General features: G+C 44.6%; 1 protein-coding gene across 1 annotated transcript in view; it reads right to left on the bottom strand.

Annotated features, from left to right (window-relative positions):
* Positions 1–469: 469 nt before the first annotated feature.
* DLX4 (distal-less homeobox 4) overlaps positions 470–16,841 on the bottom strand; it is a 33,788-nt gene continuing 17,416 nt past the window's right edge. Inside the window, exons 2-3 of the mRNA XM_081838221.1 lie at positions 10,247–10,440; positions 470–2,361 (exon numbers count right to left, since the gene is read on the bottom strand). Coding sequence (XP_081694347.1) covers positions 2,110–2,361; positions 10,247–10,440 — 446 coding nt within the window. The 3' untranslated portion in view covers positions 470–2,109. The remainder of the gene's footprint in view (positions 2,362–10,246; positions 10,441–16,841) is intronic.

The following is a 16,841-nucleotide window of genomic DNA, read 5'->3' as shown; positions in this document are numbered from 1 at the left end:
CAGCAAGAGCTTTACAACAGGCATGGCCAAACTTGGCCCTCCAACTGTTTTGGGACTACAACTCCCATCATCCCTAGCTAACAGGACCAGTGGTCAGGGATGAGGGGAAATGTAGTCTCGAAACATCTGGAGGGCCAAGTTTGGCCATGCCTGCTTTACAAGAACTATAAAGGAGGAGCTTGACAGCGTTTGTTTGTACAAAAAAAGAAAAGATTTATAGTTTTACATTCTGTTTATAAAGTGAAAACAATATAATATACCAAAAGCTGTATTTCAATAAATAAAAATGTCATTATGCTTGGCAAAGTGGGGGGGGGGAGGGAGAGAGAGAGAAAAGTTAAATTAGTTCTTTTCTTTTTTCTTTTAATGGTTTAGTTAAATAGCCTCCAGTTATTTGCTGGAGGTGGGGGGAGGGGAAGAGACTTCATGTTATAGCTGAAACAAATATGAAAGATCCTTTTTTCTTAAAAAATAATAATATAGGAGTGGGGAGAGGATATGGAGATTACATTCCACAAACGTTTCATTGACTGTAAACATAATCCTGGCTTTAGCACAATTTTTAATGAAAAAATATTTTAGTACAGACAGACATGGAAGCAAATTTGGCTTTGAAGAAAGCAGTTGGATATTTTAAAAAATATAAATATTTTTCCCCTGCTTTTAGCAAATTGCGGCTCTATGGGGATTGGCTACCTAGAACTATCACCATTTTCTTTTGCAGGTGGAAAGTGAATTGAACCAGTTTGATAGGTAAGTTCTTGCCAGTTTTAACCCCATGAGAATATCCAGTCTAACTTGTATCCTTGCCCCCCTCCCCATTATGAAATTATGCCAATATTTAGGCTCTCTTTCCTACAGTGCTTGGAGTGAACTGTTTTGATTTTATAATGTTCACTGAATTGGTTCCAAAATCTCTGAACCTGAAAGCCATTCCTATAACTAACAGGTGAACTAAAATCAAGTTTGTTTTGGGTTAGAGCTTTGAAGGATTTCTAGTTCATTCTCTTTTTTATTTTTATTTTTATTTTTTTTATTTTTTAGACTCTTTGGGCCTTTAAGTTTATAGAACATGATATTTGGGGGGAAATAAATGAAACAATTCTCATTCCACTCTCTGTGTGTGCATTGACATTTTCTTAGTCTTAAGTATATTCTATACTCCAGCACCGCAGCTTGTAACATTCTGAATTGGTTTATTTTGGTGTTGTTGTTGTTGTTGTTGTTGTTGTTGCTGTTGTTGAGGATTTGGACGGACTTGAATTGAACTGTGAACTGAACTAGTTTGTCTTGTAAAGGGAAGAACCCGAACTGAAATTACTTCCTTTTTAGACATATAGAACTAGAACTAGTCCCTTCAATAAAAAGAACTCTCCAAGCGCTGCTTTCTTGCCTGTTTGGCCAGTTAATCATTCCTTCTCTCAGGTCCTTGCCTGGAGTAGGTAGATCTCTGTGCAGCTCAAAACCTTGCTACACTAACTAGGATTGCCAAAAAACCCAAAAAAAACGTAAAGATGGCAATGCTCCTGTGCCTTGAGCCTCTGCAGGACAAGGCAGAAATACAACAGATAATGCTCTCCCGTCACTGAACCTCCAAACCAGCAACAACACCACCTGTTTATTTCCTGTCTTCCATCAATACTGCTTAAGGCACAGAAGCCTTGCTGGATGAGAAGGGGGAAGAATGGCAAAACCTGACCTCTTACTAACACAACTAGATCTGACGTAAGGTCCATGTCACCCATGAGCCGATCTTTGGAACGAAAAACACACAAGCACCTCTCTTGTAAAATCCCTGATGAAGAGACGCCGATTCAAATGGGACCCTGACCTTCCAGTTGTGTTTCAGAGCTGGGGTTTTTTCCCCCTAACTTTGCCTCACACAACCTGCCATCGTTGTTAAGATTTGGTCCCTGGACATGTCCGTTCGAAGTCCATCTCCTGCCAGGGACGTTCTCACCAAGAGGAAAGTGCTGGTGATTCCTTCAAAGAAGCCAACTTCTCCCTCCAAACTCCACGCCCTCCATTCGCCTGTTCCGGGGACCCTGATCAGCACTTTGGAGGAAGAGACACATCAAGGATAGGCTGATGCTGCCAGCACCCCTTTTGTCACATCACCGGAGGCCTCCCCATGGCGTCTTGGTGCTGCGGTTGGTGGTACCAAGGTCCAAAACTGTTGATGTAGCTGCTGGGAGGCAGGGGAGGGCCTTTGCAGGCCATGGGGATGTCCCAGAGTGGGGGGATGTTGGGGGAGCAAGGGGACAAGGATGAGGAACTGTGAAGGTGGTCATCTTGGATGCTGGAGCCCTGCTTCATAATCTTTTTGAACTTGGAACGCTTGTTCTGGAACCAGATCTTCACCTGCGATAACAGAGAGGGAAAGGTGTAAACAGAGCATGCAGAGAAGCAGCCTAAATTTATTTCGGTCAATAACCAGTTGAGAGAAGCGAAACAAAGCTAGGAGAAAGAAAGGAAAAAAGTCATCAAGCAAGTTCTTCCTTCTTGAACGCCCTTGCTAAATATATATATATATTTTTCTCATCTTAAAGGTCTTCCCCCACTTTGAATTTATGAATAGTGTTAGGTTCAAGAACTGTAGTGCGGTCGAATATTGAATATGCAAGTCAACACTTGCCCCAATTGTCTTAAAGTTCTCCAGCAGCACTCAAGTTGAAACTCAAATGTGAAATCATTGGAAAAATTCTAAAGAGTCAAAATTTGGATGCAGAACTTCTGCCAGGTATTGAATTGTCTTGACATTCCTTTCCCTTTCCAGTCTGTGTTGAAGTTGCCATATATGGACTCAGCCAGATACTCAGACTTGGAGTAACATTCATGCAGGAAGGAAGCCCATGACTGGTCCTACCTGTGGCCTGACTCTGCTTAAGACACCTGATCCGATGCTCCTACGCAGTGTGGGGATGCCTATGTCAAACCACTTGTGTATAATATTCTTCAATGGCACTGTCCTGGTACTATTTCCACCAAGGAAAAAATCGTGGTGGTATTGCTGGTAGGATTCAACTAGCCCATCACATCAAGACAAAGACTTCTACTTGTGGGCTGGAACTTTCTCTCACACATGCCCTTAGCCCTCCAAAAGAGTGATTCTGTTTTAAAATGAAGGTAAAGGGACCCCTGACAGTTAAGTCCAGTTGCGAACAACTCTGGGGTTGCGGCGCTCATCTCGCTTTACTGGCCGAGGGAGCCAATGTTTGTCCGCAGGCCCTTTTTACGGGTCATGTGGCCAGCATGACTAAGCCACTTCTGGCGAAGCCAGAGCAGTGCACGGAAACACCATTTACCTTCCCGCCAGAGCGGTACCTATTTATCTACTTGCACTGGTGTGCTTTCGAACTGCTAGGTTGGCAGGAGCTGGGACCGAGCAACGGGAGCTCACCCCATCGCAGGGATTCGAACTGCCGACCTTCCAATCGGCAAGCCTGGGCTCAGTGGTTGAGTTGGAGGGTAGGCATGGACACTCAAAGCAGCAGTACAGTAATGTGTGGCGGGGACTGTGCCAATAAAGGAACTGCGTCTAGAGAAGGATAACCTAGAATTCATTGCAGCCTGGTACCTATTGGATCGTGTGGCATGGCCTCTGAGGCCAGAAATTTCCAAACACTTTAAGTTAACCTGTGATAAGCCAGTGAATGGATAATCCTGCCTCAAGGCAAGAGGCTGGGGTTGCCGTGACTCTTGGTGCCTTCCAATGCCATAATCCTCTTTCCATCTGCCTTAATTTCCTAGTCTGTAAAATGGGAATAACCGTGCCCTATTTCCTAGGGCTATTGCAAGGATTAAAGATCAGGGCTTGTGAAGCATGCTGCATATTTTGGCAACCTCCAGCAGCTACTTGCCCCTACTTGCCTTTGTAATACGCTCTGTTGCTGCCTGACCCCAGCTAACTTTTTCAAGAAGTTCTCCTCCCCCACCTTTTCTTCCTTCTTCTCCACCCCCCCCCCCCAAAAAAAAGCTAGTTGCACAATGGCATTTGTGGAAAGATCACAGAGGGCAAAGTGTAAACATTGGTCTTCAGGGCATTTTGAGGAGGTGGAAAACTACTGGAGGGAGAACCAGTAGAAAAATATGTGATTTATCCCTCCAGAGTCTTCCCTTCTTATGTTCTACATTATCCCCGTCTCATCATGTTGAAGTGTAGTGTAGCAGGGGGAGCAGATGGAGTGTCATATATTACTGGGTAATAGTTTAAAATACAGAAGGAGAGAAACAATGGGGGGGGAGAATCTAGTGTCAAGCACCTGTAACTTTGGGGGGGAATTTTTTGCATGTAAAAGAAGATTCACTGGAGGCTAATCTTCCTAGTAACCAGTTCTTCATAAGTGAAAAGTAGCCAGAAGGATTGGGACTGTGATTCCACTATTATTAATAATATGAATTTTTAATTTATTACCTGCCCTCAATGCCAAGGTCCCAGGGCAGCTTACAACAATTTAAAATGCACTGCTAATACCCTGCCAGCAATGTACACCTCCCTTTTGCCTCAGCTGGGGCCACGAGGTGGTAGAAAATATGTAGACTTATTGTACACCTTCCATTTGGTGAGCTTTTAAAATAGATGCCGGGGCTAAAGGCCAGGTTGAAGCTAATGGGTCATAGCTCAATGGTTGAGCATGCATGTTGCACGCAGGAGGTCTGAAATCCAGGTCACGCTCACATCTTACATTTAAAGCACTCTTATAACATGGCTTCCCCCAAAGAATCCTGGGAACCATAGTTTGCTAAGAGTTCTGGGAACTGTAGCTCTGTGACCAGTGGCGTAGGAAGGGGTGTGTGGTGGGTGCGGGCCGCCCCAGGTGTCATCACTGAGTGGGGGTGACAAAATGGCAAAAAATATGTGTTTTTGAAAAATAACTCCTGCATTCATCGCACCCCCCTCCCTACGCCAATGCAGGAACACTTTCCCCTCGAGCGATTTCCAGAAACCAGAAACATTATGCCACCAACTTTGCAGGCAGAGCACAGTCTTTATGGCTAGTAGCCTTCGACAGCCCCCTCCTCCATGAACCTGCCTAATCCAGAGCTGTAGCTAGGTGAGGAGGGGGGCACTGGGCATCACACCACGGGGCCTGCAGCGTGCTTGAGCCACGCGTCTCTCCTGAGACCCTAGGCACCCAAGTGGCTAGCTAGGCCGCTGTATGTGACAAGTCTCTTAACTACTCTCTGCAACCTTTGCAATTTATGGCCTCCCAAGATTCCTTGGGGACGCAGGTGGCGCTGTGGGTTAAACCACAGAGCCTACGACTTGCCGATCAGAAGGTCAGCGGTTCGAATGCCAGCAATGGGGTGAGCTCCCGTTGCTCAGTCCCAGCTCCGGCCAACCTGGCAGTTTGCAAGCACGTCAAAGTGCAAGTGGATAAAGGTAAAGGTAAACGGCATTTCTGCTCTGGTTCACCAGAAGTGGCTTAGTCATGTTGGCCACATGACCCGGAAGCTGTATGCCGGGTGCCTTGGCCAGTAAAGTGAATATGAGCGCCGCAACCCCAGAGTCGGCCATGACTGGACCTAATGGTCAGGGGTCCCTTTACCTTTAGGATTCTTGGGGAGAAGCCAATGTGGTATAAGATATAGTATGGATGCAACCTAGATCTCAGGGATCTCCAGATCAAAGAATCTCAGGTAGCAGGAGATGTGAAAACCCCCTTTTCGCTTGAGACTCTGGAGAACTTCTGCCAACAAGGGTAGGCAATGCTGGCATAAGGAAGTTTTGTCTGCTCCAGCTGCACCATCAGCCTTTATTATTGAACATACACACAGAGAGAGCCTGGGACAGATTATTTTCTCCTGAGAAAGGGTGGCTCAGAAGAGGGATCCTTGCTCATGGTGTGAAGAACTCATCCCACTTTCATCCCCGGAAAAACAGGTCCTGCAGGTTGTTGCTTTGTCTCCAAAACCTGCCAAACCTGTTTGTCCAGAAGGGAGGTTGGGAGAAAATAAATGTGCGCCCCACAAGAAGCGAAGACTCCCTGAAACCACCTCGAGCTCTCTTTTAAAAGAAAAATATATATATTGTCCACCATGGACTACCCATGAGGAAGTGGATTTAGGCGACAAGGCTCAATTTTTAAAAACAACATTATATTCATACTAAGTTCTCTCTCTCTTTCTCTCTCTCTTTATTAAAGGGAGGGAGGGGCTAAACTTGCCCCAATGCTGTGAAAAATATTGGAAACCATAGTTTACAGAAAGTCACATACTTTAAATGCATGGTGTGTATGAAAACTGTAGCATAAATGCATCACAGCTGCTGAACCCCACAGACTTGTTCAAGGCCTAAAACTAAACCTCTTTGGTTCTGATGAAGTTTAAGAGAAGAGTATAGGCTCATATTTGGTGCACCTGGGAAGACAATTTATTTGTATAATAAGTTTATACCCCAACATTTTTGAGAGGGGGAGAAATCCTTTCCAAAGATGATGATGATGATGATGATGATGATGATGATAATAATAATAATAATAAGAGCCACACTTTACGACCAGCACATGCAACACAAAAATAAAACACTGAACAGAACAAAATGAGTTTTTGAAGCCTACTCAGATACAAGCCGATACAGACAATATCCTAGGTTACTTATTTTGGCTGAACTTCACACTACACAGTGTCTAAGTGTGCAAGCTGAGGATGCTTGTGGTGTCCAAAGTATAAAGGAACTTTTTGCACACCCAGAGGAGGAGAACTATCTAAAATCCTTGTTTCCACAAGTGCCTCACACTGAGGCAAGAGTCCTAACTTTTGCTGTTACTCTTTCATTCCACTGCGGAACCAGAATTTGTTGCAGAATACCAACTCCTCCCCTGCCCGAAAGCCAAGAATTCCATGGGCTAATCTATTCTAATTTTAATCTGTTTTGGCATGTTAACTTTTGTACGTTTTAAAGCGCTGTTGTATTTTTTTTTTTCTTCTTGATTTCATTGCTTTATCTTTTCATAAACTGCTTTGAGGTTTCTACAAGCAAGCGGTGTGTCAATTTTATGACATAATACGAGTCCTCTTAACCTCAGGGTCGTGGGTTTGAGCCCCATGTTGGGCGAAAAGATTCCTGCATTGCAGGGGGTTGGACTAAATGACCCTTATGGCCCCTTCCAGCTCTTATGATTCTGTGAAATACACATTTGGCACCTTTATCTGCCAATCAGCCAATTGGGGGAGCTATTCAGTTTGGAATATTCCATGTGCTTCAGCCCATAGCTCCTCGGAAAGAGACCAAAACAAACTGCTGCCTTTTTTTCCTATTCACGTTTGGTTTACCTGCTAATTCTGATATCGCACAGAGGAAGAACCCCATTTTATAATGCTTCACAGCCCTACAACACAATTCCCTGCCCTCACCCACCCCACAAGTTCTCAGCGTGCAGATTTGGCAGGTTCTTACTTGACTCTCTCCTTCTCTGCCTAAATAAAAATAAATCTTTTTTATGCCTCTGGCTCTGGGCTCACCCCTGACATCTGTCTGTCTCGAGCGATCTCCTTAAGCTGCTCAACCACCTGTGAGGAAGGGCTTCTGGGTGAGTGGAACAAACTTTCGACGGTGCCAATTCCCCTAAAATCCCCTAAACTGTGGGCAAAACCCAGGGGGCGAGACTCCAGCCCGAGTCCCGTGGAAACAGACATCACCGGACCGGGCCTTTGGATTTGGCGCACCAAAAGGGGAGTTCATAAGCTTTACCAGTTGAATATACATGGTTGTTGTCATCCTGGCAGGGATCCAGTGCTTCTTAAATACTGGGGGCACAGCCAGAAATTCAACAGGTGAAGCATTTCTAGCCACAGGGTGAAACCTTGTACTTCATTTCCACTCAACCCCATTCCCACAATCCTCCTGTATGTTCCTGAGCTTTCTCCATTAGTGTCTTGCCTAAGGAAGAGCGCAACACCTTCCGGGCAGAGAACACCTCACTCTGCTCGGCACCTGCCACAGTCACTCACACCTGCGCAATAAAATGTCACCACTGGCGCAAAGTGTTGCTGCCCAGGATTCCAGCCTCTCCCTTCCCTTCCCTCGCTCCCTCGCTTTCCACCACCTCCCTGAAACCGTCCATCAGCATTCCACAGCCACTGAGCGTGCTCAGTGCACGCTCGGCTGCTATTGGGTCCCACACTACGCAATGCACCCTCCCCTAAATGCATTTCTTGTACTTCCGCAAACCTCTCAAGCCTGCTGTCACCTCTTTCTTGTCCGTAGGCTGCGCAGTTGTGGCTACGAAAGGAATGACACGCACAGCCATAAGCTCAGAAATGGAGGGAATGGGAAACGACGGTAACATTTCAATCCAATTTCAATTATCAGAAAAATTATTGCATTTTCTACTAGAATGTCAAAGTGCAAGTAGATAAATAGGTACCACTCCGGCGGGAAGGTAAATGACGTTTCCGTGTGCTGCTCTGGTTCGCCAGAAGCGGCTTAGTCATGCTGGCCACATGACCCAGAAGCTGTATGCCAGCTCCCTCGGCCAATAAAGCGAGATGAGCGCCGCAACCCCAGAGTCGGTCACGACTGGACCTAATGGTCAGGGGTACCTTTACCTTTCCCTTACTACTGTTACTACATGGCTACTAAAGAGAGACTGGACTATCACAACTAGTGTGATGTAGTCAATGCCGGATTTACGGATAAGCTAAATAAGCTATAGCTTAGGGCCCCACTCTCTTGAGGGGCTCAGAAAATTTAAAGGAAAAAAACCTGGATGTACATTTCCCAAATACATTTCCCAAATATATAAAAAAACAAATAAAAAAACCTACATACAGCAACAGTGTTTTGTGTTGTGTAGGCTCCTGTGATGTAAGTAATGGGCCCCGCCTGCTAGCCTGCTCCCTAAAATATCACTGGTTTGCTCATTTCTATATACAATGGTACCTTGTTTCTCAAACTTGGGCTTCTTAATTGTATTTCACTATTGATATACTTCTTCTTAAATGTATTTCAGTTCATCAATTACTTTGATAAAATACATATATTGTCATGTGCCAATGGCTTTAGATACCTATCAGGTCCATAAATTACCAGATAGCATATATTCAACACAAAAAACAGCGACAATATGTTGTTGACAAAGGGCAGCTGGACATATAAAGGGCCCCATTACCTTCAGTAGCTTAGGGCCTCATCAAACCCAAATCTGCCCCTGGATGTAGTAATTAAGAGCAGGGGTTGTGGGGGTATCTTACCTCTCTGTGATCTCTAATTCTTGTTTTCTTTCTGTTAATTCTATCCAGTGCTATTTTTCTAGAAAAAGAGGTGCCAGAACTCACCATGAACACCTCCCTTGTTCTCTTATAATGGCAATGGCATCCATCTGAGGGGTGCTGGAACTGAGTTCTGGTGAGTTCAGGTTGAAAAAAATGGTTCTATTTATATTTATTGTCTGCTTTTTGATGTTCCCCATATTGGATTAATGAAGATGCAGGAAGGTGATGGGCGGAAAGTGAAGGGCTCTGCGTGAGGGGCAGGGCAGAGAGGATATTCCAGGGTGGGAGACTGGGGAAAGTGGGGGGGGGGAGGAGCTCCCAAGCGACAGCTGGGAGATTTCACTCTTCTGTGCATGGAATAAGGGTTAAGATATAATTGTGATAAAGGGCCTTGCATTCCTTTCCTCTCCTCTTTATTTTCTTCCTTTTCTTTAGAAAAAGAAGGAAAGCTGTTTGTAGACAAACGCCAGCTCCCTTGGCCTGAAAGCAAGATGAGCGCCACAACCCCATAGCCGCCTTTGACTGGACTTGACCGTCCAGGGGTCTTTACCTTTTTTTACACAAGTATTAAAGTCCTCTTTCTCACCAGGCCACCCTACATGTAAGGTAAAGGGACCCCTGACCATTAGGTCCATCTCGCTCATCTCACTTTATTGGCCAAGGGAGCCAGCATACAGCTTCCGGGTCATGTGGCCAGCATGACTAAGCCGCTTCTGGCAAACCAGAGCAGCACATGGAAACGCCGTTTACCTTCCGCCGTTTACCTACCTATTTATCTACTTGCACTTTGACGTGCTTTTGAACTGCTAGGGCGGCAGGAGCAGGAACCAAGCAACGGGAGCTCACCCAGTCACGGGGATTCGAACTGCCAACCTTCTGATCAGCAAGTCCTAGGCTCTGTGGTTTAACCCACAGCGCCACCCGTGTCCCTTACCCTATATGTAGATCACACCTAAAACTCCTAGAAACCTGGGGGTGGGGGAATTTATGTTACAGATAAATGAACCAAAGGACATTTGCAACATCTCACCTGGGTTTGGGTCAAGCCCAGCTGTGCTGCTAGCTCGGCTCGCTCGGGTAACGCCAGGTACTGGGTTTGCTGGAAGCGCTGGTTGAGGGCCTGGAGCTGGAGACTCGAGTAGATTGTGCGTGGCTTGCGGATCTTCTTGCCTTTGCCGTTGATACGGATTTCGCCGTTCTCAATGATGGTCGATTTCTCAAGGTCTTCGAAAGCAAACAGAAAGGCGAAAGGGAAAAGGAAGTACGGTAAGTAACTGGCCCAATTCCAGTGACTGTTAACATATAACCAGACAAGGATTTATCCAGGATTTGGATAAATGCATGCAACCACCAGGATGGGGTGTGTGGTGGGATCCTGTTAAATCTGTGGTTACATCTTTATAAAAACGAATTCCAAATATCGTTACATTTGTCCGTGGCAAGACTATGTTTGTGCACAACTTGTTCATTTGTAGCAAGCTTATCCTTATTCTCCATCCAATAATTAAAGAGAGATACATTTTTATTTTTCCAGTTCATAAATACTGTATTAGATTAAGGTCTAGTTAACTACAATAATAAGCCCCTACCCCCCTTTTTTAATGTACACAACATCTTTTTTTCTGCTTAGTTTTCTGCATGGGTACTATTTCTTGTTTCTTCTTTTTTGTGTCTTATCTTACTCTGTGAACTTGTAATTTTGTACTTCTTAAATTTTTCAATATTTTTTTTTTTAAAAAAATGAAATCTGTGTTTGTATCATCTTCTTCAGCCCTTGCTTGAAATGGCACCAGGAAAGATTTTTTCCCTTCCCAGTGAGGATTGTACAATCATAAGATTGCAAGATGTGTATACAATGATGAAGGGCGTATTTGGAAACCGGTGCCTTGTAGTAGCTACTCCATCTGTTGTTGTTGTTTTTGTTGTTGTTGTTGTTTTGCTCATTAGCATTTGATGCTGAAAACACTGCTATTCACACAAACTGAATTTTCAAATCAGCCAATTTGTGCATTTTTAATTTTATGTATGTATGTATGTATGTATGTGCTTGAAATGTGGTGAATGCATCAGCACAGGAGCTGGAATCGATTTCCAAGAGGGTGGTATAGGAATCTTAATCTACCTCAGAGCCCCTGATGCCCTCAAAGACCTTGATAATGCCATCAAGCAGGATTTTGGGGCGGACACCCAGGGTTCCAGACAGCAGAATGACCAGGAGAGCCAGTTTTGAAGTGAACAAAGATATACCCACTAACTTCTAAAGAGATTCCCGCCCCCGCCCCCCATAATAGCATTGTTTGTTTGTTTTTGTTTTTTGTGGGTTTTTTGGTTTTTCAAAAGTTTGCAAACATACAAATACCAGACACATAACTCACAAATAATCCAGAACAGCTATGAATTTGCCTCCTCTCCCCTCCTTTTGTGGTTTTTTCTTTAGTTTTAGGTTTTTTTATCTTGCATTTTCCACATAACTCTCTCTTTAAGTTATTCTTTTCTTTCTCTTAATAATCATTTTTTATTAAACTGCTGGTTTTAGGTTAACCCAGCTGATGCCATAACTTTTCAAATGTACCACAAATTTTCCCCACTCTTTAATAACTCTTTCCCCCTCTTGGTTTCTTATTACACCTGTTAATTTTGCCATTTTGGCATACTCCATTAATTTGATCGGCCACTCTTCCTCAGTTGGAATAATGTCTTCTTTCCACCTCTGGGCAAATATCATTCTAGCTGCGGTTGTAACATACATAAACAATTTCTTAAGATCCTTTGGAATCTCTGTATCTACCCCTCAATAGTAGCATGGAGTCTGGAGTCTAAAATTACCTAGCTATACCACTGCATTTAGGTGAAGAAAGCACTCTGCACATGCTCAAAATCACTGTGTTCACATGTCAACCGGCAGGTGCAAAAACAAATCTGAAAATGCCCACTGTTCCAATTAGTCACAGTTCAGTTCCTAATTCCTAAATGGAGAGGTGACACAAAAATCTCAATTTTTGTGGTGGGTGGGCAGGTTGTGGTGACTGCATGTGGCTCTCTGTGTACACTCAGGAACCCTCTAGTACTAACTCCTAGGGGCTGAGATATTAATTCACAAATCTGTAGGGTAAGTCCTGGCTCAGAGTTGAGCCTCAACCACTAGCCCAGATCCCAGCAGACCATTATGAATCCAGATCCCTGGTTGTGATGTCACGTGATTGACAGGCAGACAGCCCTGCCCATGTGCCAAATTTAGCCACACCCTAGCACATGGCCCCCACTCCTCCGCTAAGGCAGGATTTACACCATGCAAACGTTTACAGACCCTCCAAGTGTCCCTATTTTCCAGGGATGCTTCTGATTTAAAGAAGATATCCTGGTTTCTGATGTCCCACTTTTCTGTAGGATGTCCCTATTTTAATTGGAGAAATGTTGGAGGGTATGGAGTTATCTGACTCCCAAGCTGTCTGAAGGCAATCCTGTACAGGGAAGGGGTTTTTTTGTTAATGTTTTTTTATGTTTTTATATATGTTAGAAGCTGCTCAGAGTGGTTGGAGCAAGCCAGTGTAAATAGCAAGATTATCACTATGGAAAGGGATATCCCTGTTTTCATCGGAGAAATGTTGGAGGGTATGCGTTTAGTATGGGCTAAGGGCAGGGCCAGATTTAGGTTTAATGAGGCCCTAGGCTGCAGAAGGTAATGGGGCCCTTTATATGTCCAGCTGTCCTTTGTCAACAACAAATTGTCGCTGTTTTTTGTGTTGAATATATGCTATATGGTAATTTATGGACCTAATAGGTATCTAAAGCCATTTGCGCATGTTGCCAGGCAACCAGTCCATGCAGAATGTAAAGGTAAAGGTAAAGGGACCCCTGACCATTAGGTCCAGTAGCAGAAGACTCTGGGGTTGCGGCGCTCATCTCGCTTTATTGGCCGAGGGAGCCGGCGTACAGCTTCCGGGTCATGTGGCCAACATGACTAAGCCGCTTCTGGCGAACCAGAGCAGCACACAGAAACGCCATTTACTTTCCCACTGGAGTGGTACCTATTTATCTACTTGCACTTTGACGTGCTTTCAAACTGCTAGGTTGGCAGGAGCAGGGACCAAGCAACGGGAGCTCACCCTGTCGTGGGGATTCGAACCGCCGACCTTCTGATCGGCAAGCCCTAGGCTCTGTGGTTTAACCCACAGTGCCACCCGTGTCCCTTATGCAGAATGTAGGCACCCTATATATAGAAAGGAGCAAACCAGTGATATTTTAAGGGAGCATTCTAGCAGGCGGGGCCCATTACTTACATCATAGGAGCCTACAAAATACAAAACATTGTTGCTGTATGTAGGTTTTATTTGATTTGTTTTTTATCTTATATTTTGGAAATGTACAGCCAGGCTTTTTTTTTTTTCTCTAATTTTTTTGGGGGCCCCAAGAGAGTGGGGCCCTAAGCTATAGCTTGTTTAGCTTATATGTACGGTAAATCCGGCACTGGCTAAGGGGGTAGGAAAATGGCTACAGACATTTTTTAAGACCCCAAAATGACCATGTGGATCAACTGGGTGTCAGGGAGCGGGCATTCTTGCACATCCCTTCCTGACTACCTCCCTTGGAAAGTGTAGCTGTCATCTGTCTTTTGAAGGCTCCTTCAAACATGCAAGTCATCACTTGGTAGTGCATCAAGCAATGGGCAAGAATATCTGAACAGGGCTGAGATTCTGGTAACACAAACATACAAAGGCAGTCAGGCATACAGAGAATGGCTGCCTCCTCACTACACATTTAAAGCCCTGCTATGTCATCACTTCTAGAAGCTATGGAGAATCTTGAAAACTGTATAATTTTCACAGTGCCACATTCCTTCTTCCCAGTGATCTTTGTGATTCAGGGGAAAGCAGCTCAGTCGTCTGTGTTCTACTGGATTCCCATTGCAGTGAACAACAATATTGTAGAGGAAATAATCAGGGCTTGCATGTTATCACAGAATCTCCATGTTAGGGTTGGCAAATTTCAAAAAGTGAAAATCCAGAAACAAAAGTTTTTTTTTAAAAAAAAAAAACCACCAACAACCCCGTTTTTGAGCCAAAAACTACATTTCCGACGTTGGTTGCCATACGTCTGGTTTTCCCCGGACATTCCAGCGATTCCCACCCAGACACTGTTATTGATGGCCAAATCCCCACTACGTCCGGGAAATTCCAGGCGTAAGGCCACCCTACTCCAAGTGTCCCTATTTTCCAGGGGCAGTCCCGGATTTACAGAAGCCGTCCTGGTTTCTGATTGGATCCCGGAATGTCCTGCTTTTCCTTAGGGCATCCCTATTTTCCTCAGAGAAATATGGCATCAACGTTGAGTGAGTTTTCTGCACTCCCACAGAACTACATCTCCCAAGACCCCTTGAGAGACCCTCAACCATTAACCTGCTCTGCAGTGTCGATGTGATGATATACGGACCTTCAATGTGCTTCTTAAAAAGGTGCCCAAATCTACTTAAGGGACTCGGAACATTTAAACACTGTGCAAGGATTTAAGCCCTGCTGAAACACAAGTCTAATGGGCAGCTGGGAGAAGAGAGGAAGTGACAGAAGGGCACCTCCATTAACATTTTACGGCAAAATAAATCTCCTTGCAGTGTGGCATAACGGTGTTTCTGAACTGAGCATGAGATAATACCTCTTCAACAGATAGGAAGAAAAATTGTGGTAGAAAGGGTTGAAGGAACGAACTAACAGAGCAATCTAACCCCGACCTGTAATCAGGCTGGATTTAGGTTTGATGAGGCCCTAAGCTACTGAAGGTAATGGGGCCCTTTATATGTCCAGCTGTCCTTTGTCAACAACAAATTGTCACTGGTTTTGTTTTTTTTTTAGTTGAATATATGCTATATGGTAATTTATGGACCTCATAGGTATCTAAAGCCATTTGCACATGTTGTCATGCAACCAACCCATGCAGAATATAGGCACCCTATATATAGAAATGAGCAAACCAGTGATATTTTAGGGAGCAGGCTAGCAGGTGGGGCCCATTACTTACATCATAGGAGCCTACACAACACAAAAACACTGTTGCTGTATGCAGGTTTGATTTTATTTGTTTTTTATCTTATATTTTGGAAATGTACATCCAGGTGTTTTTTCCTTTACCTTTTTTTTGGGGGGGCAAGAGAGTGGGGCCCTAAGCTATAGGTTGTTTCTGAGCACAATTCAAAGTGCTGGCGTTGACCTTTAAAGCCCTAAACGGCCTCAGCCCAGCATACCTGAAGGAGCGTCTCCACCCCCATCGTTCCGCCCGGATGCTGAGGTCCAGCGCCGAGGGCCTTCTGGCGGTTCCCTCATTGCGAGAAGCAAAGCTACAGGGAACCAGGCAGAGGGCCTTCTCAGTAATGGCGCCGGCCCTGTGGAACGCCCTCCCATCAGATGTCAAAGCGATAGATAACTACCTGACATTCAGAAGACATCTGAAGGCAGCCCTGTTCAGGGAAATTTTTAATCTGTGATATTTTAGTGTATTTTTGGTTTCTATGGAAGCCGCCCAGGGTGGCTGGGGAAACCCAGCCAGATGGGCGGGGTACAAATAATAAATTATTATTATTATTATTATTATTATTATTATTATTATTATTATCATACGTAAATCCGGCACTGCCTGAAATGTTGGATGTGGTAGAAGTGTCTCCCTGCCCAGCCCTGCCTGGCTCTGATGATGGGAGTTTTCCACTGACTGGGGGGGGGGGGAGCCCTGCCTGCAAGCAGCACCCCAGACTGCCCACCCAATGGAGGTTGGGCAGAGGCTGCCGCTAGTAGCCATTGGTAGCCATCAGAACCTCCAGAATGGAGCATTTTGGGGGCTGCAGTCCCAGAGTAGGAACAGGATCCAGCCCATACCAGCACCTTTAGCTCTTCGGCTGAAACCGAGCAGAGTCCCCACAAAAGGCAATTTTCCAGGGAAACTTTGGCAACCCGTAGGCACCTTTCCCTTGCCTGACAATTCCAGTGTGGTAAAAGGGTTTTTCTCAGAGCGATGGCAGGAAAGGTTGCCATGAATTGGCTTTGTGATGTCAGCACATGGCCAGATCTGATTGGCTACATGATAGACCTGTGACATCCTCACGGTGGCTAAGTCTCAATCACATGACCAGGAAAAAGGAGCTACAGTTTAGGCAACAACTAGAAGGGATGATATGTTGAAACAGCTGCCAATCAGCCGGCAAACAAGAGCAGAGGAGATGAGGGTGGGGGAGTTTGGAGGACATTTTGCATGCCAAAACAAAGCTCCACAGTCAAAATGTGTCCATTTGATGCAACCCTGTGAAATACAAGTCTGTGCTGCAAAATTATATATATTATAATAAAACCATCTCTGACAGAAATAAAATCATTATAACACCAAAGGGCTCAGTGCCATGTTACATTAAATTCAAAGTGTTCAATGTCATCAGCGTTAAGAGTAAGGATAATACAATTTTTTTGATAAGCAATATTTTATTTTAATGATAAGCAATTTTCATTGGGTTTCTTTTAATGCATAGAGGGTGCATTAAAGGACTAGGGGAGGAAGGGTAATTTAACCCTTCCCTCCCTAGTCACAGCCCCATGAAAATCACCCACCCTGCACAGCAATTACACTTAGACAAAAAGCCTCCATTT

Source organism: Podarcis erhardii (genome assembly GCF_964252035.2).
Source record: "Podarcis erhardii genome assembly, chromosome: 13".
Taxonomy (NCBI): Eukaryota; Metazoa; Chordata; class Lepidosauria; order Squamata; family Lacertidae; genus Podarcis; species Podarcis erhardii.
The sequence above is the reverse complement of the archived record's forward strand: the minus strand, read 5'-3'. Positions and strand labels throughout refer to the sequence as shown.